This window comes from Monodon monoceros, unplaced genomic scaffold (genome assembly GCF_005190385.1).
Source record: "Monodon monoceros isolate NGI ecotype Baffin Bay Population unplaced genomic scaffold, NGI_Narwhal_1 Super_Scaffold_2, whole genome shotgun sequence".
Classification (NCBI taxonomy): Eukaryota; Metazoa; Chordata; class Mammalia; order Artiodactyla; family Monodontidae; genus Monodon; species Monodon monoceros.
The window spans coordinates 22,864,681-22,889,031 of record NW_021703776.1 but is presented as its reverse complement, the minus strand read 5'-3'; the positions used below and the strand labels follow the sequence as shown (position 1 = coordinate 22,889,031).

Genomic DNA, 24,351 nt, shown 5'->3' with positions numbered 1-24,351 from the left:
AACAAGACACAAGCATGTTCATTAGTAATTATAACTTTAAATCATGTAATAAAGATTGCTTATTAGTGAGAAACATTCTATTTGAACTGTTTATTTCAGATTATTTTTAGTGTACAGGTTTTGACAACTTTCTACATTATTGTATGCTATTCTGTAAGGAAGAAGAGTAGGTTTGAAGATGTGTCCGAAGTAACCATTTAATCTGAAAGCATAAAGAATTTTCTCTTTAGCTGCCATAGCGTTGTATGCTTTTTACCCTTTGATCAGGTGACAGCTCGAAAGCATCTCCTTAGTCAAAGCAGAGTCTTAGAAAATGAGGGAATGGGCTATTGGGTATTTCAGCAGAGCACTGCTTTTACATCCTATGTCCAAACCAGAGCTGTGCTCTACATTTCAAAAAGTTTGAGCAAATAAACTGACAAGTATCAAACACTACAAGATGAGAAGTGGAATTAGTTCAGAGAGCAAGGAGTCAGGCAAAAGATCAAAAGAACTGGAGAAAAAGCTTCAGGAAGATGCTGAGCGAGATGCAAGAACTGTAAAGTTGCTGTTATTAGGTAATAGCTTTTTTTTCTTTTGCCTTTAAAACCCTGATTTTTTTCAATTGTGATTTATTTACTTTTCTCAAACTTTAATTTCAAGGGTATTACCATACGGGAGATTTATTATCAAAATGTGTTTGGAGCTTGACTTTGTGTGCTCTATAAATATTTACTTGTTTGTTTAGCATTTTATTACATGTCTTTTGTTAAGCACAGAGACAAATATTTACTAGATGGTTCAATTTCCCTATGTCAATAATCTTTTATTATGTTTTTAAAAATCTCATGCACATTTATTATTTTATTGTACCCTAGTCATTTCGTGAATACCAACTTTTTATATGGAAAACAACCCTTTAATTACAAAGTTATAAAGATTTATGTCATTTTGTTTGAAAATATGTTGAGTTGTTTGATAGCAACACTAATATGTTATTTAATTATTTGTACTGTTAAAACCGCTTAGTCTCAAGTTATTTGGAGAGTAATGATAAAGTACTTTAAATTATACTAATATTATTATTTAGGCTTCTGAATACTGCCTGTAATATTGTCTGTATGATTGAAAAATACTCCATTTAAATCCTTTTAGGATATTTAAATATTCATTCAGGTCAGGAGTTACATCTCTTCTATCTTTTATTCCCTCAAAATTCAGCACAATATTTTACCACAACTATAAACTTAATAAATGTTTAATGAATTGAAAGAATGAAAATAATCTAGATGCCACACATTTTTCTAAAAATTTTTAACATGTTATAGTCACTAGAAGATATATTTTTGAAATAACATAAAGACCTATGAAAAGAATACAAAACAGCTTTAATTTAATCATAGCTGTATGTTTCTCCTACTCTTAGTTATACACAAAAGGACTTCATTTTATTTCAGAATTGTGAATCTTTCACACAACAAAATGCTCTCATTTGTGTGTATGTGTGTGTGTCCCTTTACTGTATCTAATTTGCTCCCAGTAGCAAGAGTATCTCAGAAACGAACCATAGCATTCCCAGCACTTGCTCCTCCAAGGAAAGGAAACGTTTTCTCCCTTTATGCCCAAGTCCTGAGGCCTCACACTTCCCACAGCACTTGCAAGTAACCACCAAGAGAGGGTGATAATTTGGAAAGATGTAGGGGTCAGCCCTTATGAAACCAGAAAACAGACCTTCCCTAACACTCCAGAGTATTCTCCGAGGCTTTGATCAAGAGTCAAAGTAATAAGTGGACTTAGAGAAAACAAAAGATGAGAGGGAAAACCAAGCATTCCTGCAAATGCATTCTGTGTCCTTCTCGTACTAAGAACAATGGCACAGGAATAATGATACAATACATTAAGAATCCCTATGTTTGAAGAAAATTTCAAAAGAATAGACATTTTCAATATACCAATTATTTTTAGATTAAAGTGGTGGGCTAGATAAAGAGGAAAGGGTAACATTTTATAAGAAATGTAAGAGTAGCCCCCGGCTCGCAGCAACTAGAGAGACCCCGCACGCAGCAATGAAGACCCGACACAGCCAAAAATAAATTAAATAAATAAATTTTTAAAAAAGAGATATCAAAGAATCTTAGTGGTATTATTACATCTTTAACTTTCCTAAAACAATGACAATTGCACAAATTCGTTTCCAGTGTTACCATACAATAAGCTTGGATTCGTCTGGTTCCAACAATATGTCACCGAACTTTTCTGTCACATCTTATTTTCAGAAAATGAATCAAATTCTCTTTAGCTTTTCACATTTCAATGTCCAAACACTTGACTAAATTTTCCCTTCTGGACTCTATATGAGTTCTATATCTAATGATTAAGTTGTCAAAGTTCAAAACAATAAAGGTTTGTAACAACTCTGCTTCAATTCTCATGTTTTGAATTGAAAGCAAATTCTCTAACCTATAATCTTTATATTCAATTTGGCGTCATTAAGATATCATAAAAGCATTCAGTGGAACTAAACAAAACCTTCCCACCCTCAAATCCCCTCACTAATGAAATCTATCTAATTTCTCCCATCACTGAGACAATGATTCTCACTCATCAGTCTGGTCTGAACAACTGTTTTTAAGTTTATCAGTGAGCGGACGTCATGTGGGACTAACCAGGTAAGCGTTGGTAGTAATCAGTCCCTGAGTCTAGCTCTATTTTTATAAAAATTAAAAATCTGAAAAACATTTTCAACAGAATTCATTCTTTATGTTGATCCTCTTGTTATCCAACAAATTTCTAGGTGCTTTAACACAACTTTCCAAATTTAACATGTGCTGTAAAGTAGATGTACCATTTGGTATTACTGAATACAAGGTTTCACTTAATCTGAAGAGCTATTTATATCAAAGTGCACTTTGCAACTAAAGGATCACTTTGCAGACAGATTCCCTTTTATTGTACCTTTCAGACATTCAGTAAAATTATAGAAGAGATGCAAAATCTGTTCCTAGAAGCAGGCTTCTAGGAAACACTGGAGATGACATACATTCCTGGCTCATTTGATAACTGCTATCAAGACAATAATGTCACATACTTTAAAAAAAAAAAAAATTAGCCTGTAAAGGTGCCCCAGGAAGAGTGCATTTTAATAAGAAAAACAAATGTTAATGAATAAGCTGTTCTCTTTTGTAAACTTCCTACGTTACTTTTTTTTAAATCTTAATTTACAAATGTTTGATTAAACTTGTATTCTATTCAAAAGAAATGTATGTCATTTGATTGTGAAATCAACGTGGATCATGTTTCTGTTTTTCCTGTCCCCGTTCCTTACATTTATTATTTCAAATTTCAGTTCAAATTTATTTATTTACATTACTTTTTTTTTTTTACTTTTACAAATTTCTATCACATGAGCTAGTTAGATTCAAAGCTGTGAAGTATAGAGAAAAAAATAGTTTCGTTCTTTCTTCATATCTGAAACCTTGCCTCATTCACTCTACAATTTTTAGTTATGATATTGTAATGAGCTTTTAGCCAGTGATTCCCAACATTGTCATGGACTGTTCATCACTGCTGTTCTATTCCTTTAGTTCTAAAACCATTTATTTTTTTATGTGCTATCTTGTAAGCATCACACTATCATTTTTTTAATGGTGCCAGCTGAGTTTTATCATTTTAAAATATTATTCTACTCATCTGGCTCTTAGAAACATGAACCTGGATGGAGCCTAAAATTTCTCAATCTACTTTAAATATGTTTCTATTTACTTACTAATCAACATCAAATTTTCCAAATTGGCCCACTTATTCAACAAGTGGATGTTTTAGAAGATGTTCCATTGTTTTAGTATGACAGTAGGAGAATTATAATAATTCTGACACTATGTAAAAGCCTGTTAGAAAATAATTGATAAAATAAAACTTGCAAAGTAGAATTAGTTAAATAGGTTTATCCACCTGGCAGAGTGGAGAGAATACAATTTACAATTCTGGTAGAGTAGAATGTGTTTTTAAGCCATTTGAGGTAAAATTGATTTGTTAATATTTTCATCAAGTGTTATGCTTTTTTCACTTCTCTGAATGACCTCAGCTAGACACATAACCTCAGAGAAATGATGGTGTCAAAGCATTTGGTGAATTGTAAAAATCCAGACAAACGTGGTTTACTCTTACTGTATAACAGATTCCTAGATGTGAAATAAATTGAATGTCAGTAAATGTATACAGGTTTTCTTCCTCTTACGTATATCAGGAGGAAAGAGGACATAAGATTCATATCAAAGTTGTTATTTATATTGTATTTGTTTAAACAGGTCTTTATTTTTAAGAAGTATTTCTATATATGAGTGGGAGTGGATGCAGAAAACTGGAGTGTTCCTGAGTCACTGGCTAGAGTATAAATTCAACAAGTGTAAGAAGCTCTGTTTTGAATTTCTATTACGCCAGTAGAGTCAATGCCTGTCTGTGGATGTGATCACATACACAGATCCCCTGGAATAATTACGTTACACTTAAAACTTGCAAAGAAGAATTAGCAGAATTAGAAAGAAAAAAAAATTCTTTCTCATCACTAGTGATAAGAACCTTATGTAGAACTTATTTCTGAATAAGGTTTCCATTTTTTTAAATTAAAGTCATTCTTTCCTTTCTGTAATATCAATACATTTTTGTTTTAAAATATTTTACAATATTTTGTTTCTAAAGATATCAATCTTGTGGGTGCACAAATATTTTTAATACAAATGTTTAAAATTGCTTTAGAGTAAATGGAGAGAAAACAGGAAGAAAAGGTCTACTTGGAGAATTTCAAATCATCTCAAAGCAATGAACTATTTGCACCATAACAATTTGAAAGTTCCAGAGGAAAAGCCAAATATTTGCAGTTGTATTTATTTATAAAGAATGGCAGCTGGCAGCATCAAATAGCTTTTTACAGTGTCTCTTTTTTCTAATAGGAAAAAAGCACTTAGACGAATGTTTTGCATATATTTGGTTGTTTGTTTTAGATTAATTTATCTCAAATAATCAGGACACATTAACCATAGGCTCATAAGTCTCTCACATAAAAGATGCAAACCATTCATTAAGGCACTTCATATTTAGCCAAATGATGGTATTTGTTAATGAGATTAAACATCCTGGCTTGCTGAGAATAGCTCTCGTTAACTATAATTTAACAGAACCTCTCTAGTTATATCACAGAGCATTTTCATATTCATTTGTTTCATTCAAACCTGAATTATTGACTCAAGAGCAATACTGTACCTTTAAAAACATTCATATAAGCAACATGAGCAGTTAACAAAAATCGTTTACCCCTCCATTGTGTTAGAAAGGAAAGAGGGTAGTGAAACATTTGATGGTGTAAAGGCTCCATGATATATTTTACATAAAATAAAATATACTTCCAGTTAAGATTTAGATTCAACTTCAGAATCCATCTCCTTATTTAAGTTTCCTCCAAATACATCAATGTAGAATTTGCACCTAAGGAAGCAGAATTCAAGGAGAAACTGAGGGTGAAATTAATCAAGATATGAAAATCTCCATTCTCTTTACTAGATTCTGATGTTAATAAAGTAGAACTCGAGGGTTTAATTCCTGCCTCAATATTTTATATTCAAATAGAACAAATTTGCTATTTAGAATTGTTCCTCTTTTAAGGTATCTGGAAATTCCACTCTCTGACCAGGATGTGATTCTTTACTATCTCATACTTGTTCACAGTTACTGAATTTGTTCTTTAATTTCATATATTTTCCTTCAAAGTCAGCCATTATACCTGTGCGCCTCCTAAAACTCTGAAATATTCTGTCCCCTTAATCTTCTACCTTAACTGGCATTCACAACCCCAAACCTGGACAATTCCTCAATGTTCTCCATTTATTATTGTTTTAATACACTGTTCCCAACCGATTTCCTCCAAAGTGATGTTATTTAACATCTTTTCAGCCCTCAGTGCTCATCCTGGTTCCAATGTAAACTCCTAATTTCCTTCATTCCCAGATATTTTAGAATAAAACGATTTATCATTGTCAGTTTCCTGGCTGACAACCTCCTGTTTTTAACTTTAGCTGGGCTAATAATTGTTTTACTTATTCCTACTTTTCTACTAAAATATTCCAAAAGGCAGCTCTTTCTACATTTCCAACATCATTTTCTTCTAGAACTTCCTCTCTTCCCACCTCACCCTAGATGACCACCCCTGTGTAAGACAGTCATCACTCATCATCTCCAAACGCATTAACTTTCATTTATTCTCTTCTGCTTCAACTAGTTTTAAGGAATTGGTGGTATTCCATTTTTAATTTAAGGCTAACTTCAGCCTTTGTGCTATAAATTCTATCCCCTTCTGTATTAAGAATTTTGCTTTATGAATTATTTTATCTCTTTGCCATTTTCAAAATTCTTCTCTGCTAGCTCCTTCCCCTTGGCATATAATATTTCTCTCCATTTGCCTAAAAAGCTTTTACTCTTTTCTTTGACTCCCTTTGAATTCACCTTACAGAGTTATCTTTTAAAATGTTATTATATTGAAATGCTTATAGAAATAGTCTATGGTCACTGCTTCTATTTCTATACCCTCTACATTCCCTTCAGTTAACTGCAAAGTAACTTGTACATACTTTTCTCTACTAAAAAATGATCTCTCACAGATTTCTGATAACCTGCAAATTCACAAAACTGAGACCTCAATAACTGAATCTCTCTTCTTTTTTAACTCCTGTAACACTGAAATACCTTCTCATTTTTTATATCCCTTTACTCCCCACTTCACTGAAGCTTGATTCTTTTCTCTCCATTTGTGAGTGGTTTCACTCACCAAAATTTGCCCTTGGGCCTTTGTGTTTTTCAATCTGTACTCTCTCAGGGACCTCATATCAGGACTTAACTATCACTTCTACAAGAATGACTACAATTTTTCCAATTTCTTGATCCATATTTGCAAATTTCTGTTATTTATCAATAACCTGATTGTACTTTGGGAGACCTCAAAATTATTTTCCAAGTTTATCTTGTTTCCAATCATCTTCAAACTTAATTTTTTTAATGAGATCCCTCATTATATTCTTTCCCATTAGATCAACATGATATTTCAATCTTCTTTAGCTCCTTTCTTTGTAATCATTCTCTATCCATTGTCCAAAGCCTGTTACAAAGTTTAGTTTTAGCTCTTCTCTGATAGAATGGGTCTCACATTTCTCTTTTCTCCACTACTTCTGTTATTGTTTTCAATCTACGAGGAACCCCTATGAAATAGTATTTTCATTATATAGAGAAGAAAATGAGAACTAATTAAGGTAATTCAATTTATAAGATGACAAATGAGTTTACAGGAGAACAGAGCCTTTCCTTTCTTTTTATAAACATCTTTATTGGAGTATAATTGCTTTACAATGGTGTGTTAGTTTCTGCTTTATAACAAAGTGAATCAGCTATACATATACGTTTATCCCCATTTCTCCTCCCTCTTGCATCTTCCTCCCATCCTCCCTATCCCACCCCATCTAGGTGAACACAAAGCACTGAGCTGATCTCCCCGTGCAATGCGGCTGCTTTCCATTAGCTACCTATTTTATATTTGGTAGTGTATATATGTCCATGCCACTCTCTCACTTCGTCCCAGCTTACCCTTCCCCCTCCCCGTGTCCTTAAGCCCGTTCTCTATGTCTGTGTCTTTATTCTTGTCCTTCCCATAGGTTCTTAAGAACCAATTTTTTTTTTTAGATTCCATATACATATGCGTTAGCATACAGTATTTGTTTTTCTCTTTCTGACTTACTTCACTCTGTATGACAGTCCCTAGGTCCATTCACTTCACTGCAAATAACTCAATTTTGTTTCTTTTTATGGCTGAGTAATATCCCATTGTATATATGTGCCACATCTTCTTTATCCATTCATCCGATGATGGACACTTAGGTTGTTTCCATCTCCGGGCTATTGTAAATAGAGCTGCAATGAACATTTTGGTATATGACTCTTTTTGAACTATGGTTTTCTCAGGGTATATGCCCAGTAGTGGGAATGCTGGGTCATATAGTAGTCCTATTTTTAGTTTTTAAAGGAACCTCCATACTGTTCTCCATAGTGGCTGTATCCATTTACATTCACACCAACAGTGCAAGAGGGTTCCCTTTTCTCCACACTCTTTCCACCCTTTTCTTTTTATCTTTGTCAGTTTTAAATTACTCTCTGCATTCTAAGTTCTATGAAAACAGAGAGCATGTATGCTTTTGCTCTTCTTGAATTCCAACAGCTTAGCACAGGAAAGCATGCATGCATAATGCGTGGAAGAATGACAGAGTCAGAACCCAAAATATCTCTGTATGCTGGTCATGGTGACTAAACCATAGACATACATTTGGTATTTGAAAATAGAGCTGAAAAAGAGCCATCTCATAAGGAGTTTGGGTTTTTTTGAGTTGTCTTTTTTTTTTAATTCATATATATGTTCACATATAACCAGAGCTAAGGATAATACTAGATCATTGAAACTGGAAATCTACACTTCTTTTCTTTCTTCTTGTATTCAATTTCCTTTTTTTTTTTTTTTTTTTTTTTTGCGGTACGCGGGTCTCTCACTGTTGTGGCCTCTCCCATTGCAGAGCACAGGCTCCGGACACACAGGCTCAGCAGCCATGGCTCACGGGCCCAGCCACTCTGCGGCATGTGGGATCTTCCCAGACCGGGGCACGAACCCATGTCCCCTGCATCGGCAGGCGTACTCTCAACCACTGCGCCACCACGGAAGCCCTCTTTTCTTTTTTTTAATATTTATTTTTAATTAATTTATTTTTTCTTATTAGTCATCCATTTTATACACATCAGTGTATACACGTCAATACCAAACTCCCAGTTCATCACACCACCACCTCTAACCCCCGCCTCTTTCCTCCCTTGGTGTCCATACGTTTGTTTTCTACATCTGTGTCTCAATTTCTGCTCCGCAAACCAGTTCATATGTACCATTTTCTAGGTTCCACATATATGCATTAATATACGATATTTGTTTGTTGCTTTTTGACTTACTCCACTCTGTATGACAGTCTCTAGGTGCATCCACGTCTCCACAAATGACTCAAGTTAGTTACGTTTTATGGCTGAGTAATATTCCATTGTATATATATACCACATCTTCTTTATCCATTCATCTGTCGATGGGCATTTAGGTTGCTTCCATGACCTGCTACTGTAAATAGTGCTGCAATGAACATTGAGGTGCATGTGTGTTTTTGAATTATGGTTTTCTCTGGGTATATGCCCAGTAGTGGGATTGCTGGATCATATGGTAATTCTATTTTTAGTTTTTTAACGAACCTCCATACTGTTCTCCATAGTGGCTATATCAGTTTACATTCCCACGAACAGGGCAAGAGGGTTCCCTTTTCTCCACACCCTCTTCAGCATTTGTTGTTTGTAGATTTTCTGATGATGCCCATTCTAACTGGTGTGAGGTGATACCTCATTGTAGTTTTGATTTGCATTTCTCTAATAATTAGTGATGTTGAGCAGCTTTTCATGTGCTTCTTGGCCATTTGTATGTCTTCTTTGGAGAAATATCTATTTAGGTCCTCTGCCCATTATTGGATTGGGTTGTTTGTTTTTTTAATATTGAACTGCATGAGCTGTTTATATATTTTGGAGATTAATCCTTTGTCCGATGATTGATTTGCAAATATTTTCCCCCATTCTGAAGGTTGCCTTTTCATCTTGTTTATGGTTTCCTTTGCTGTGCAAAAGCTTTTAAGTTTCATTAGCTCCCATTTGTTTATTTTAATTTTTATTTGCATTACTCTAGGAGGTGGATCAAAAAATACCTTGCTATCAAAGAGTGTTCTTCCCATGTTTTCCTCTAAGAGTTTTACAGTTCCTGGTCTTATATTTAGGTCTCTAATCCATTTTGAATTTATTTCTGTGTATGGTGTTAGGGGGTGTTTTAATTTAATTCTTTTACATGTAGCTGTCCAGTTTTCCCAACAACACTTATTGAAGAGACTGTCTTTCTCCACTGTATATCCTTGCCTCCTTTGTCATAGGTTAGTTGACCATAGGTGTGTGGGTTTATCTCTGGGATTTCTATCCTGTTCCATTGCTCTGTATTTCTGTTTTTGTGCCAGTACCATATTATCTTGATTACTGTAGCTTTATAGTATAATCTGTAGTCAGGGAGTCTGATTCCAACAGCTCCATTTTTTCCCTGCAAGACTGCTTTGGTTATTCGGGGTTTTTTGTGTCTTCACACAAATTTTAAGATTTTCTTGTTCTAGTTCTGTAAAAAATGCCATTGGTAATTTGATAGGGATTGCACTGAATCTGTAGATTGCTTTGGGTAGTATAGTCATTTTCACAATATTGATTCTTCCAATCCAAGAACATGGTATATCTCTCTATCTGTTGGTATCTTCTTTGATTTCTTTCATCAGTATCTTATAGTTTTCTGCATACAGGCCTTTTGTCTCCCTAGGTAGGTTTATTCCTAGGCATTTTATTCTTTTTGTTGCAGTGGTAAATGGGAGTGTTTCCTTAATTTCTCTTTCAGATTTTTTCATCATTAGTGTATAGGAATGCAAGAGATTTCTGTGCATTAATTTTGTATCCTGCAACTTTACCAAATTCATTGATTAGCTCTAGTAGTTTTCTGGTGGCCACTTTAGGATTCTGTATGTATAGTATCATGTCATCTGCAAACAGTGACAGTTTTACTTCTTCTTTTCCAATTTGGATTCCTTTTATTTCTTTTTCTTCTCTGATTGCCATGGCTAGGACTTCCAAAACTATGTTGAATAATAGTGGTGAGAGCTGTCATTCTTGTCTTGTTCCTCATCTTAGAGCAAATGCTTTCAGTTTTCACCATGGAGAATGATGTTTGCTGTGGGTTTGTCATATATGGCCTTTATTATGTTAAGGTAGGTTCCCTCTATGCCCACTTTCTAGAGAGTTTTTATCATAAATTGGTGTTGAATTTTGTCAAAAGCTTTTTCTGCATCTATTGAGATGATCACATGGTTTTTATTCTTCAATTTGTTAATATGGTGTATCACATTGATTGATTTGTGTATACTGAAGAATCCTTGCATCCCTGGGATAAATCCCACTTGATCATGGTGTATGATCATTTTAATGTGTTGTTGCATTCTGTTTGCTAGTATCTTGTTGAGGATTTTTGCATCTATATTCATCAGTGATACTGGTCTGTAATTTTCTTTTTTTGTAGTATCTTTGTCTGGTTTTGGTATCAGGGTAATGATGGCCTCATAGAATGAGTTTGGGAGTGTTCCTTCCCCTGCAATTTATTGGAAGAGTTTGAGAAGGATGGGTGTTAGCTCTTCTCTAAATGTTTGATAGTATTTACCTGTGAAGCCATCTGGTCCTGGACTTTTGTTTGTTGGAAGATTTTTAATCACAGTTTCAATTTCATTACTTGTGATTGGTCTGTTCATATTTTCTATTTCTTTGTGGTTCAGTCTTAGAAGGTTATATCTTTCTAAGAATTTGTCCATTTCTTCCAGGTTATCCATTTTATTGGCACAGATTTGCTTTTAGTAGTCTCTTAGGATACTTTGTATTCTATGGTGTCTGTTATAACTTCTCCTTTTTCATTCTAATTTTATTGATTTGAGTCCTCTCCCTCTTTTTCTTGATGAGTCTGGCTAATGCTTAATCAATTTTGTTTATCTTCTCAAAGAACTAACTTTTAGCTTTATTGATCTTTGCTATTGTTTGCTTTGTTTCTATTTCATTTATTTCTGCTCTGATCTTTATGATTTCTTTCCTTCTGCTAACTTTGGGTTTTGTTTGTTCTTCTTTCTCTAGTTCCTTTAGGTGTAATGTTACATTGTTTATTTGAAATTTTTCTTGCTCCTGAGGTAGGCTTTTATAGCTATAAACTTCCCTCTTAGAACTGCTTTTGCTGCATCCCATAGGTTTTGGATCGTCCTGTTTTCATTGTCATTTCTCTCTAACTATTTTTTGATTTCCTCTTTGATTTTTCAGTGATCTCTTGGTTATTTAGTAATGTATTGTTTAGCCTGTATGTGTTTGTGTTTTTTACGTTTTTTCCCCTGAATTCATTTCGAATCTCATAGTGTTGTGGCCAGAAAAGATGCTTGATATGATTTCAATTTTCTTAAATTTACTAAGGCTTGATTTGTGACACAAGATGTGATCTTCCTGGAGAATGTTCTGTGCGCACTGGAGAAGAAAGTGTAATCTGCTGGTTTTGATATAATGTCCTATAAATATCAGTTAAATTATCTGATCTACTGTATCTTTTAAAGCTTGTGTTTCCTTGTTTGGATGATCTGTCTATTGGTGTTAGTGAGGTGTTAAAGTCTCCCACTATCATTGTGTTACTGTTGATTTCCTCTTTTATAGCTGTTAGCAGTTGCCTTATGTATTGAGGTGCTCCTATGTTGAGTGCATATATATCTATAATTGTTATATCATCTTCTTGGATTGATCCCTTGATCATTATGTAGTGTCCTTCCTTGTCTCTTGTAGCATTTTTTATTTTAAAGTCTATTTTATCTGAGTATTGCTACTCCAGCTTTCTTTTGAATTCCATTTGCATGGAATATCTTTTTCTATCCCCTCACTTTCAGTCTGTCTGTGTCCCTAGGTCTGAAGTGGGTCTCTTGTGGACAGCATATATATGGATCTTGTTTTTGTATACATTTAGCAAGTCTCTGTCTTTTCATTGGAGCATTTAATCCATTCACATTTAAGGTAATTATTGATATGTATGTTCCTATTACCATTTTCTTAATTGTTTTCAGTTTGTTTTTGTAGGTCCTTTTCTTCTCTTGTGTTTCCCACTTAGAGAAGTTCCTTTAGTTTTTGTTGTAAAGCTGGTTTGGTGGTAGTGCTGAACTCTCTCAGCTTTTGCTTGTCTGTAAAGCTTTTGATTTCTCCATCAAATCTGAATTAGATCCTTGCTGGGTAGAGTAATCTTGGCTGTAGGTTCTTCCCTTTCATCATTTTAAGTATATCATGCCACTCCTGGTTTGAAGAGTTACTGCTGAGAAATCTGCTGTTAACCTTATGGGAGTTCCCTTGTGTGTTATTTGTTGTTTTTCCCTTGCTGCTTTCAATAATTTTTCTTTGTCTTTAATTTTTGCCAATTTGATTACTATGTGTCTTGGCGTGTTTCTCCTTGGGTTTATCCTGTATGGGACTCGCTGTGCTTCCTGGACTTGGGTGGCTATTTCCTTTCCCATGTTAGGGAAGTTTTCGACTACAGTCTCTTCAAATATTTTCTCAGGTCCTTTCTCTCTCTCTTCTCATTCTGGGACCCCTATATTGCGAATGTTGTTGCATTTAATGTTGTCCCAGAGGTCTCTTAAGCTGTTTTCATTTCTTTTCATTCTTTTTTCTTTATTCTGTTCCACAGCAGTGAATTCCATTGTTTCTTCCAGGTCACTTATCTGTTCTTCTGTTTCAGTTATACCACTATTGATTCCTTCTAGTGTATTTTTCATTTCAGTTATTGTATTGTTCATCTATTTTTGTTCTTTAATTCTTCTAGATCTTTTTTAAACATTTCTTGCATCTTCTCAATCTTTGCCTCCATTCTTTTTCCAAGGTCCTGGATCATCTTCACTATCATTATTCTGAATTCTTTTTCTGGAACGTTGCCTATCTCCATTTAGTTGTTTTTCTGGGGTTTTATCTTGTTCCTTCATCTGGTATATAGCCCTCTGCCTTTTCATCTTGTCTATCTTTCTGTGAATGTGGTTTTTGTTCCACAGGCTGCAGGACTGTAGTTCTTCTTGTTTCTGCTGTCTGCCCTCTGGTGGATGACAGGAGTTTGTTTTTTAAGTCAATCAAGATTTTGATAGGTTTTAATAATGTAAATGAGAATAATAATACTTGGATTCTTTGTCAAAGAGTATCCTGGCTCTAGTATGAGACAAAGATTTCATGAGGGTGGTTAAGGTAGGTAGGCCATTTAGGAAATTGTCACTTCCTTGCAAACACTTGATGAGATTGTAAATTAAGGCAGAAATTATAAGTTTGAAAGTGAGATTTGAAGGACATTAAGAGACAAAAATCAATAGAACTTCGTGACTTGACTGCCTGTGATTGTTAAATAAGAGGAATGATTAAGAGCAGAATTGGGAATAGTGAGTATTTTATTCATCAGTATGTGAAAGAGAGGACAAAGTTTAGGTTAGGCAAGAAATGAAAGGAGTAATAATTTGAGACATTCAAATTTGTGATGTTTCTAGAACAATCAAGTTGAGATATCTGTTAAATAGATGAATATATGGGTCTGGAAAGCAGGAGGGATAAACTCAAGTGAGAGCTGTCAATTTGATATATTCAATCCTGTGTTCTCCCTTTCCCAGATATACAGTGTGTAAAGGCCAACCTTTACACACTGTATAATTAACCAAGGCCTTTTTTTGAAGCATTAATTTTTTTGAAGCAATAATTAATTTATACAAAATGTGTGTGCATAACCGCTACCACAATTAAGGAACACTTAGATAAATTCTATCAATCCATCTTTCTATCTATCTATCATCTATGTTTCTATTTAAAGCAGGCCTGTGTGGGAAAAAAAATCACAGAATTCTATATTTCAGGGTTTTCTCCCCCTTTTTTAGCCTCAGAAGTATATTAAAAAGATAAGAAAGATCACATATCTGTTAAAATACTTCAAAATCTAAGAAGGCTTATGTAAATAATGTTTTAAATACAATATTATCAGATATTTTTAGAACAAGTATAAAATTGAAAGTATTTAAATAAAATTTCATTAGAAAGAAAAGATTACATAGCCACAACATTCTTTCTCACAAATGAAATATGCTTGTTTGGGTGATGACATATTTTATAGTTTCATAATGCTTATCATTACTGTATCAGAGAAATAGATACTTGGACATACTAATAGTAATAGAAATATATCTGACACCATATGACTACTGATGTGATTCACTGAAAAAATACAATATTGCTTACATCATATTTATGCTAAAATATTTACACTAGATCTAACCATCAAATATAGAATATTGGACATTTTATAATAAATTGACCTAGGCTTTAGAAAAATGCCAATGTCATGAAAACAAAAAACAACAATATAACAAGGGAAATATTCTAAATTAAGAGTTTAAATATTATAGCATAATATCCAAAGGAAATGTGTAAGCCTTGATTGGATCTTGGGCCAAAGACATATGAAATGCGTGAAAAACATATTTTGGAACAATCAGATAAATTTGAATATGGAGTATATATTAGATAACATTTTGGATTTATACATCTCAATCGTGAAAATAGTATTCTGGTTTTCTGGGAAAATGGCCTATTCTTACGGATGCATTCTGAAGTATTATGGGTGAAGTGCCCGATTGCTTTCAAGAGGTTCAGCAAATCAAAGCATAAATATGTGTATATAAATATCTATATACAAACACACACACGTGTTGTGTAAATTTATATATATATATAAAAATATATATATATATATGAAACAAGACAAATGACAAAGTCCTTGGTAAGGTGAAGGGTATAAAAGGTATAAATATAGGTTTCTAATGTATTATTTTCTCAAACTTCCATAGGTTTATAAGATTATTAAAATTTGGGAAAAATAAGTGCATTTTTTTGGCAAAAGAAAATATACAAATGTATCTGTAAATTCATGTACATTTCCTTACAAATGAATTCTATGAGCTATCTCATGAGCATATCACTTTAAAACCACATAAACTTTCTTAGGAAATTCTTCTCAATGCATTATTTGATAACCTTGACAACAAAATTTGGCCAATCTCCTTGACAAACAGGGATCCAAAAACCAAACCAAAATATTAGCAAACTGATTCCAACAATGTATAAAAGGTACTAAAAAAAAAAAAAAAAAAAGGAGCCAGAGGTGGGAAGGGTGTTATCTCAAGAATGCCTTGTTGAAATACTATTAGAAGATTAATATATTCACATTATCAAAGCAGAAAGATCATGATTATGACAGGAGATACACACGTGTGCGCACGTATGCACGCACACACACACACACACACACACACACACTAAACTTTTTATCCATTCCAGATAAAAAATTTTATCACACTAGGAATAGAAGGCAATTCCTTAAACAGGATAAATAGTATGTACAAAAACCTGCAGTAATTGTCATATTTAATGGGGAACATTTAGCATCATTAACTACAGACAGTGAACAAGGACTTATGATGATGAATGGGCCTGACAGTTTCCTGCCCTTGACCTTCTCCTCTTCAATGCTCTTATCACAGATTTGGGTAAAGATAGATAAGGCAACGTTTCACACTTGACTAAGATTCAGAATTTGAAAGGATATAGTGACAGGGAAGTCAATATTCCAAGTGATCTCAACTAGCAGAAATGCTTGGTCCAAATGAGCAAAATGGAATTTAACAGATATCTTCAACTGAGGCTCAAAATCAACTATACCCATGCAGTATACACATGTAGTATGTGGGAGAATCTGTTTGCTAAGATGTGATGTGAAAAACGTAGCAACAAATTAACTGCTACAAGCTCAATATAGGTAAAAAAAAAAAAAAAGTAATAAAGCTACAAAAAACCTCCAACAAACAAAAAAGAAAAGAAGAGGCAAACTAATCATGGTCTCTATTAAGAAAAGTGTTCTATTTAGAAATAAGTACAAGGATTGAGGCAGTCCTATGTTGCACCCATATCTTACTACATCAGAGTATCAGTGCTCTCAATAAAATCACCTGATATCTATGGCACCATTTTCAGTAGGACAGTGTTTCAAAAGGACATTGGCTCTTGCATGGAGTGTGGTTCAGAGGGTAAGGAATCTAAAACTCATGTTCCATCAGGAAGGGTTAAAGGAGTGGAAGATATTATACTTGAAAAGTCTCTTGGAAAAAAGGTGGGGCATGCTTCAAATAATAGAGAATGTTGAGAGCTCACTGTAAGTTAGAGTATGCACCAGGTACTTTATATGTTAATCTACCCAAACCCTAAGAGGTAGATATTAATAAGCCAATTTTATGAAAGAGGATACTCTCAGAAATTAATTTTAATCAAGATACCCAAAGTCAGCAATGAGTACACGCTCACTTTTATTTAATTCCAAAGCATGAGTTTGCTCATTACATTGTTCTACTCTCTGTCTAGCCTATTTGAAGGGTTGTAATGTGGAAGAGACAGGTAAGTTTGTTGTTGCTCAATGAGAAAGAGGAATAGTGAGTGTAACAAAATCAAGTTGCTTCAAAAAGGGTTACCCTAAAAATCATTTATGCCAACAGTCCACCAACAGATGACAAGCAGACACTACAAACCCATATGTCTATGAAACTTCAGTTCTTCCATATTAATTTAAAATAAGTGATTTTAAAATAATTTATGTCTTGACATCATTTTGATATTGACATTACCAGTGCATACCTAAAAAGAAAGTGACAGGGCTTTCCTGGTGGCGCAGTGGTTAAGAATCCACCTGCCAGTGCAGGGGACATGGGTTCGAGCCCTGGTCCAGGAAGATCCCACATGCTGTGGAGCAACTAAGCCCATGCACCACAACTACTGAGCCTGCGTTCTAGAGCCCGCGAGCCACAACTCCTGAGCTCGCGTGTCACAACTACTGAAGCCCACATGCCTAGAGTCCGTGGTCCGCAACAAGAGAAGCCACTGCAATGAGAAGCCCGCACACCGCAACGAAGAGTAGCCCCTGCTCGCCGCAACTAGAGAAAGCCCGCGTGCAGCAGTGAAGACCCAACACAGCCAAAAATAAATAAATAATTCTTTAAAAAAAGAAAGCAACATTATAGCATTAATATGCAAGTCAGGAGACTTAATCTCTTTGTTTTAAAGTAGGTCTGGGGATCATCAGGGAAGATGGCAGAAGAGTAAGACGCGGAGATCACCTTCCTCCCCACAGATACACCAGAAATACATCTACACGTAGAACAACTCCTACAGAACACCTACTGAACGCTGGCAGAAGACCTCAGACCTCCCAAAAGGCAAGAAAGTCCCCACGTACCTGGGTAGGGCAAAAGAAAAGAAGAAAAAACGGAGACAAAAGAATAGGGATGGGACCTGCACCAGTGGGAGGGAACTGTGAAGTAGTAAATGTTTCCACACACTAGGAAGCCCCTTTGCGGGCGGAGACTGCGGATGGCGGAGGGGGAAGCTTCAGAGCCATGGCGGAGAGCACAGCAACATGAGTGCGGGGGGCAAAGCAGAGAGATTCCCGCACAGAGGATCAGTGCCGTCCTGCACTCACCAGCCCGAGAGGCTTGTCTGCTCACCCGCCTGGGCGGGCGGGGCTGGGAGCTGAGGCTCAGGCTTCGGTTGGAGCGCAGGGAGAGGACTGGGGTGTGGCATGAACACAGCCTACAGGGGGTTAGTGCACCACGGCTGGCCAGCCGGGAGGGAGTCCAGGGAAAAGTCTGGACCTGCCAAAGAGGCAAGAGACTTTTTCTTCCCTCTTTGTTTCCTGGTGCGCGAGTAGAGGAGATTAAGAGCACTGCTCAAAGGAGCTCCAGAGACGGGCGTGAGCCGTGGCTAAAAGCGCGGACCCCAGAGACAGGCGGGAGATGCTATGGCTGCTGCTGCCGCCGCCAAGAAGGCTGTGTGCGAGCACAGGTCACTATCCACACCCCCTTCCGGGGAGCCTGTGCAGCCCACCACTGCCAGGTTCCCGGGATCCAGGGACAACTTCCCCGGGAAAATGCACGGCGCACCTCAGGCTGGTGCAATGTCACGCTGGCCTCTGCTGCCGCAGGCTCGCCCCGCACTCCGTACCCCGCCCTCCCTGCGGCCTGAGTGAGCCAGAGTCCCCGAAGCAGCTGCTCCTTTAACCCCACCCTGTCTGAGCGAACAGACGCCCTCCAGCGACCTACACGCAAAGGCAGGGCCAAATCCAAAGCTGAGCCCCTGGAGCTGTGAGAACAAAGAAGAGAAAGGGAAATCTCTCCCAGCAGCCTCAGGAGCAGCGGATTAAATCTCCGCAATCAACTTGATGTACCCTGCATCTGTGGAATACATGAATAGACAACGAATCACCCTAAATTCAGGAGGTGTACTTTGAGAGCAAGATTTATGATTTTTTCCCCTTTTCCTCTTTTTGTGTGTATGTGTATGCTTCTGTGTGAGATTTTGTCTGTATAGCTTTGCTTCCACCATTTGTCCTAGGGTTCTATCCATCCACTTTTTTTTTCTTAATAATTATTTTAATAACTTTATTTTATTTTATCTTCTTCCTTCCTTCCTTCCTTTCTCTCTTCCTTCCTTCCTTCTTTCCTTTTTCTTTCTTTCTAATTTTTCTCCCCTTTATTCTGAGCCGTGTGGATGAAAGGCTCTTGGTGCTGCAGCAAGGAGTCAGTGCTGTGCCTCTGAGGTGGGAGAGCCAACCTCAGGACACTGGGCCACAAGAGACCTCCCAGCTCCACATAATATCAAACGGCGAAAATCTCCCAGAGACCTCCATCTCAACACCAGCAACCAACTTCACTCAACGACCAGCAAGCTACAGTGCTGGACACCCTATGCCAAACAACTAGCAAGACAGGAACACAACCCCACCCATTAGCAGAGAGGCTGCCTAAAATCATAATAAGTCCACAGACACCCCCAAACACACCACCAGATGTGGACCTGCCCACCAGAAAGACAAGATCCAGCCTCATCCACCAGAACACAGGCACTACTCTCCTCCACCAGGAAGTCTACACAACCCACTGAACCAACTTTAGACACTGGGGACAGACACCAAAAGCAACGGGAACTACGAACCTGCAGCCTGCAAAAAGGAGACCCCAAACACAGTAAGAGAAGCAAAATGAGAAGACAGAAAAACACACAGCAGATGAAGGAGCAAGGTAAAAAGCCACCAGACCTAACAAATGAAGAGGAAATAGGCAGTCTACCTGAAAAAGAATTCAGAATAATGATAGTAAAGATGATCCAAAATCTTGGAAACAGAATAAAGAAAATGCAAGAAACATTAACAAGGATCTAGAAGAAATAAAGATGAAACAAGCAACGATGAACAACACAAAAAATGAAACTAAAAATACTCTAGATGGGATCAATAGCAGAATAACTGAGGCAGAAGAACGGATAAATGACCTGGAAGATAAAATAGTGGAAATAACTACTGCAGAGCAGAATAAAGAAAAAAGAATGAAAAGAACAGAGGACAGTCTCAGAGACCTCTGGGACAACACTAAACACACCAATATTCGAATTATAGGGGTTCCAGAAGAAGAAGAGAAAAAGAAAGGGACTGAGAAAATACTTGAAGAGATTATAGTTGAAAACGTCCCTAATATGGGAAAGGAAATAGTTAATCAAGTCCAGGAAGCACAGAGAGTCCCATACAGGATAAATCCAAGGAGAAATATGCCAAGACACATATTAATCAAACTGTCAAAAATTAAATACAAAGAAACATATTAAAAGCAGCAAGGGAAAAACAACAAATAACACACAAGGGAATCCCCATAAGGTTAACAGCTGATCTTTCAGCAGAAACTCTGCAAGCCAGAAGGGACTGGCAGGACATATTTAAAGTGATGAAAGAGAAAAACCTGCAACCAAGACTACTCTACCCAGCAAGGATCTCATTCAGATTTGATGGAGAAATTAAAACCTTTACAGACAAGCAAAAGATAAGAGAATTCAGCACCACCAAACCAGCTTTACAACAAATGCTAAAGGGAATTCTCTAAGCAAGAAACACAAGAGAAGGAAAACACCTAGAATAACAAAACCAAAACAATTAAGAAAATGGGAACAGGAACATACATATCGATAATTACCTTAAATGTAAACAGACTAAATGCTTCCACCAAAAGACACAGATTGACTGAATGGATACAAAAACAAGACCCATATATATGCTGTCTACGAGAGACCCACTTCAGACCTAGGGACACATACAGACTGAAAGTAAGGGGATGGAAAAAGATATTCCATGCAAATGGAAACCAAAAGAAAGCTGGAGTAGCAATTATCATATCACACAAAATAGACTTTAAAATAAAGACTATTAAAAGAGACAAAGAGGGACACTACATAATGATCAAGGGATAGATCCCAGAAGAAGATATAACAATTGTAAATATTTATGCAACCAACATAGGAGCACCTCAATACATAAGGCAAATACTAACAGCCATAAAAGGGGAAATTGACAGTAATGCATTCACAGTAGGGGACTTTAACACCCCACTTTCACCAATGGACAGATCATCCAAAATGGAAATAAGGAAACACAAGCTTTAAATGATACATTAAACAAGATGACTTAATTGGTATTTATAGGACATTCCATCCAAAAACAACAGAATACACATTTTTCTCAAGTGCTCGTGGAACAGTCTCCAGGATAGATCATATCTTGGGTCACAAATCAAGCCTTGGTAAATTTAAGAAAATTGAAATTGTATCAAGTATCTTTTCCGACCACAATGCTATGAGACTAGATATCAATTACAGGAAAAGATCTGTAAAAAATACAAATACATGGAGGCTAAACAATACACTACTTAATAACGAAGTGATCACCGAAGAAATCTAAGAGGAAATCAAAACATACCTAGAAACAAATGACAATGGAGACACGACGACCCAAAACCTATGGGATGCAGAAAAAGCAGTTCTAAGAGGGAAGTTTATAGCAATACAATCCTACCTTAAGAAACAGAAAACATCTCAAATAAACAACCTAACCTTGCACCTAAAGCAATTAGAGAAAGAAGAACAAAAAAAACCCCAAAGTTAGCAGAAGGAAAGAAATCATAAAAATCAGATCAGAAATAAATGAAAAAGAAATGAAGGAAACGATAGCAAAGATCAATAAAACTAAAAGCTGGTTCTTTGAGGAGATAAACAAAATTGATTAACCATTAGCCAGACTCATCAAGAAAAAAAGGGAGAAGACTCAAATCAATAGAATTAGAAATAAAAAAGGAGAAGCCAGAACTGACACTGCAGAAATAAAAAAGATTATGAGAGATTAATACAAGCAACTATCTGCCAATAAAATGGACAACCTGGAAGAAATGGACAAATTCTTAGAAATGCACAACCTGCCAAGACTAAATCAGGAAGAAATAGAAAATATGAACAGACCAATCAGAAGCACTGAAATTGAAACTCTGATTAAAAATCTTCCAACAAAAAAAAGGCCAGGACCAGATGGCTTCACAGGTGATTTCTATCAAACATTTAGAGAAAAGCTAAGACCTATCCTTCTCAAATCTTCGAAAATATAGTAGAGGGAAGAATACTCCCAAACTCATTCTACGAGGCCACCATCACCCTGATACCAAAACCAGACAAAAATGTCACAAGAAAGTGAACTACAGGCCAATATCCCAGATGAACATAGATGCAAAAATCCTCAACAAAATACTAGCAAACAGAATCCAACAGCACGTTAAAAAGATCATGCACCATGATCAAGTGGGGTTTAACTCGGCAATGCAAGGATTCTTCAATATACGCAAATCAATCAACGTGATACACCATATTAACAAACTGAAGGAGAAAAACCATATGATCATCGCAATTGATGCAGAGAAAGCTTTCGACAAAATTCAACACCCATTTATGATAAAAAACACTGCAGAAAGTAGGCATAGAGGGAACTTTCCTCAACGTAATAAAGGCCATATATAACAAACCCACAGCCAACATCGTCCTCAATGGTGAAAAACTGAAAGCATTTCCACTAAGATCAGGAACAAGACAAGGTTGCCCACTCTCACCACTCTTATTCAGCATAGTTTTGGAAGTTTTAGCCACAGCGATCAGAGAAGAAAAGGAAATAAAAGGAATCCAAATCAGAAAAGAAGAAGTAAAGTTGTCACTGTATGCAGATGACATGATACTATACATAGAGAATCCTAAAGATGCTACCAGGAGACTACTAGAGCTAATCAATGAATTTGGTAAAGTTGCAGGATACAAAATTAATGCACAGAAATCTCTGGCATTCCTATACACTAATGATGAAAAATCTGAAAGTGAAATCAAGAAAACACTCCCATTTACCACTGCAACAAAAAGAATAAAATATCTAGGAATAAACCTACCTAAGAAGACGAAAGACCTGTATGCCGAAAATTATAAGACACTGATGAAAGAAATTAAAGATGATACAAATAGATGGAGAGATATACCATGTTCTTAGATGGGAAGAATCAACAATATGAAAATGACTCTACTACCCAAAGCAATCTACAGATTCAATGCAATCCCTATCAAACTACCACTGGCATTTTTCACAGAACTAGAACAAAAAATTTCACAATTTGTATGGAAACACAAAAGACCCCAAATAGCCAAAGCAATCTTGAGAACGAAAAACGGAGCTGGAGCAATCAGCCTCCCTGACTGTACTACAAAGTTACAGTAATCAAGACAGTATGGTACTGGCACAAAAACAGAAAGATAGATCAAGGGAACAGGATAGAAAGCCCAGAGATAAACCCACACACCTATGGTCACCTTATCTTTGATAAAGGAGGCAGGAATGTACAGTGGAGAAAGGACAGCCTCTTCAATAAGTGGTTCTGGGAAAACTGGACAGGTACATGTAAAAGTATGAGATTAGATCCCTCCCTAACACCATACACAAAAATAAGCTCAAAATGGATTAAAGACCTATGTGTAAGGCCAGAAACTATCAAACTCTTAGAGGAAAACATAGGCAGAACACTCTGTGACATAAATCACAGCAAGATCCTTTCTGACCCACCTCCTAGAGTAATGGAAATAAAAACAAAAATAAACAAATGGGACCTAATGAAACTCCGAAGCTTTTGCGCAACAAAGGAAACCATAAACAAGACCAAAAGACAACCCTTAGAATGGGAGAAAATATTTGCAAATGAAGCAACTGACAAAGGACTAATCTCCAAAATTTATAAGCAGCTCAATAACAAAAAAACAAACAACCCAATCCAAAAATGGGCAGAAGACCTAAATAGACATTTCTCCAAAGAAGATATACAGACTGCCAACAAACACATGAAAGAATGCTCAACGTCATTAATCATTAGAGAAATGCAAATCAAAACTACAATGAGATATCATCTCACACCAGTCGGAATGGCCATCATCAAAAAATCTAGAAACAATAAATGCTGGAGAGGGTGTGGAGAAAGGGGAACACTCTTGCACTGCTGGGGGGAATGTGAATTGGTACAGCCACTATGGAGAACAGTATGGAGGTTCCTTAAAAAACTACAAATAGAACTACCATATGACCCAGCAATCCCACTACTGGGCATATACCCTGAGAAAACCATAATTCAAAAAGAGTCATGTACCAAAATGTTCATTGCAGCTCTGTTTACAATAGCCCGGAGATGGAAACAACCTAAGTGTCCATCA

At 36.2% G+C, this 24,351-nt stretch overlaps 1 protein-coding gene across 1 annotated transcript in view; it reads left to right on the top strand.

Moving 5' to 3' along the window:
* The first annotated feature begins 439 nt into the window (after positions 1-439).
* The window catches only part of LOC114901861 (guanine nucleotide-binding protein G(t) subunit alpha-3-like), a 48,938-nt gene continuing 25,026 nt past the window's right edge, over positions 440-24,351 (top strand). The window contains 2 exon segments of the mRNA XM_029234029.1: positions 440-578; positions 5,428-5,492. Coding sequence (XP_029089862.1) covers positions 440-578; positions 5,428-5,492 — 204 coding nt within the window.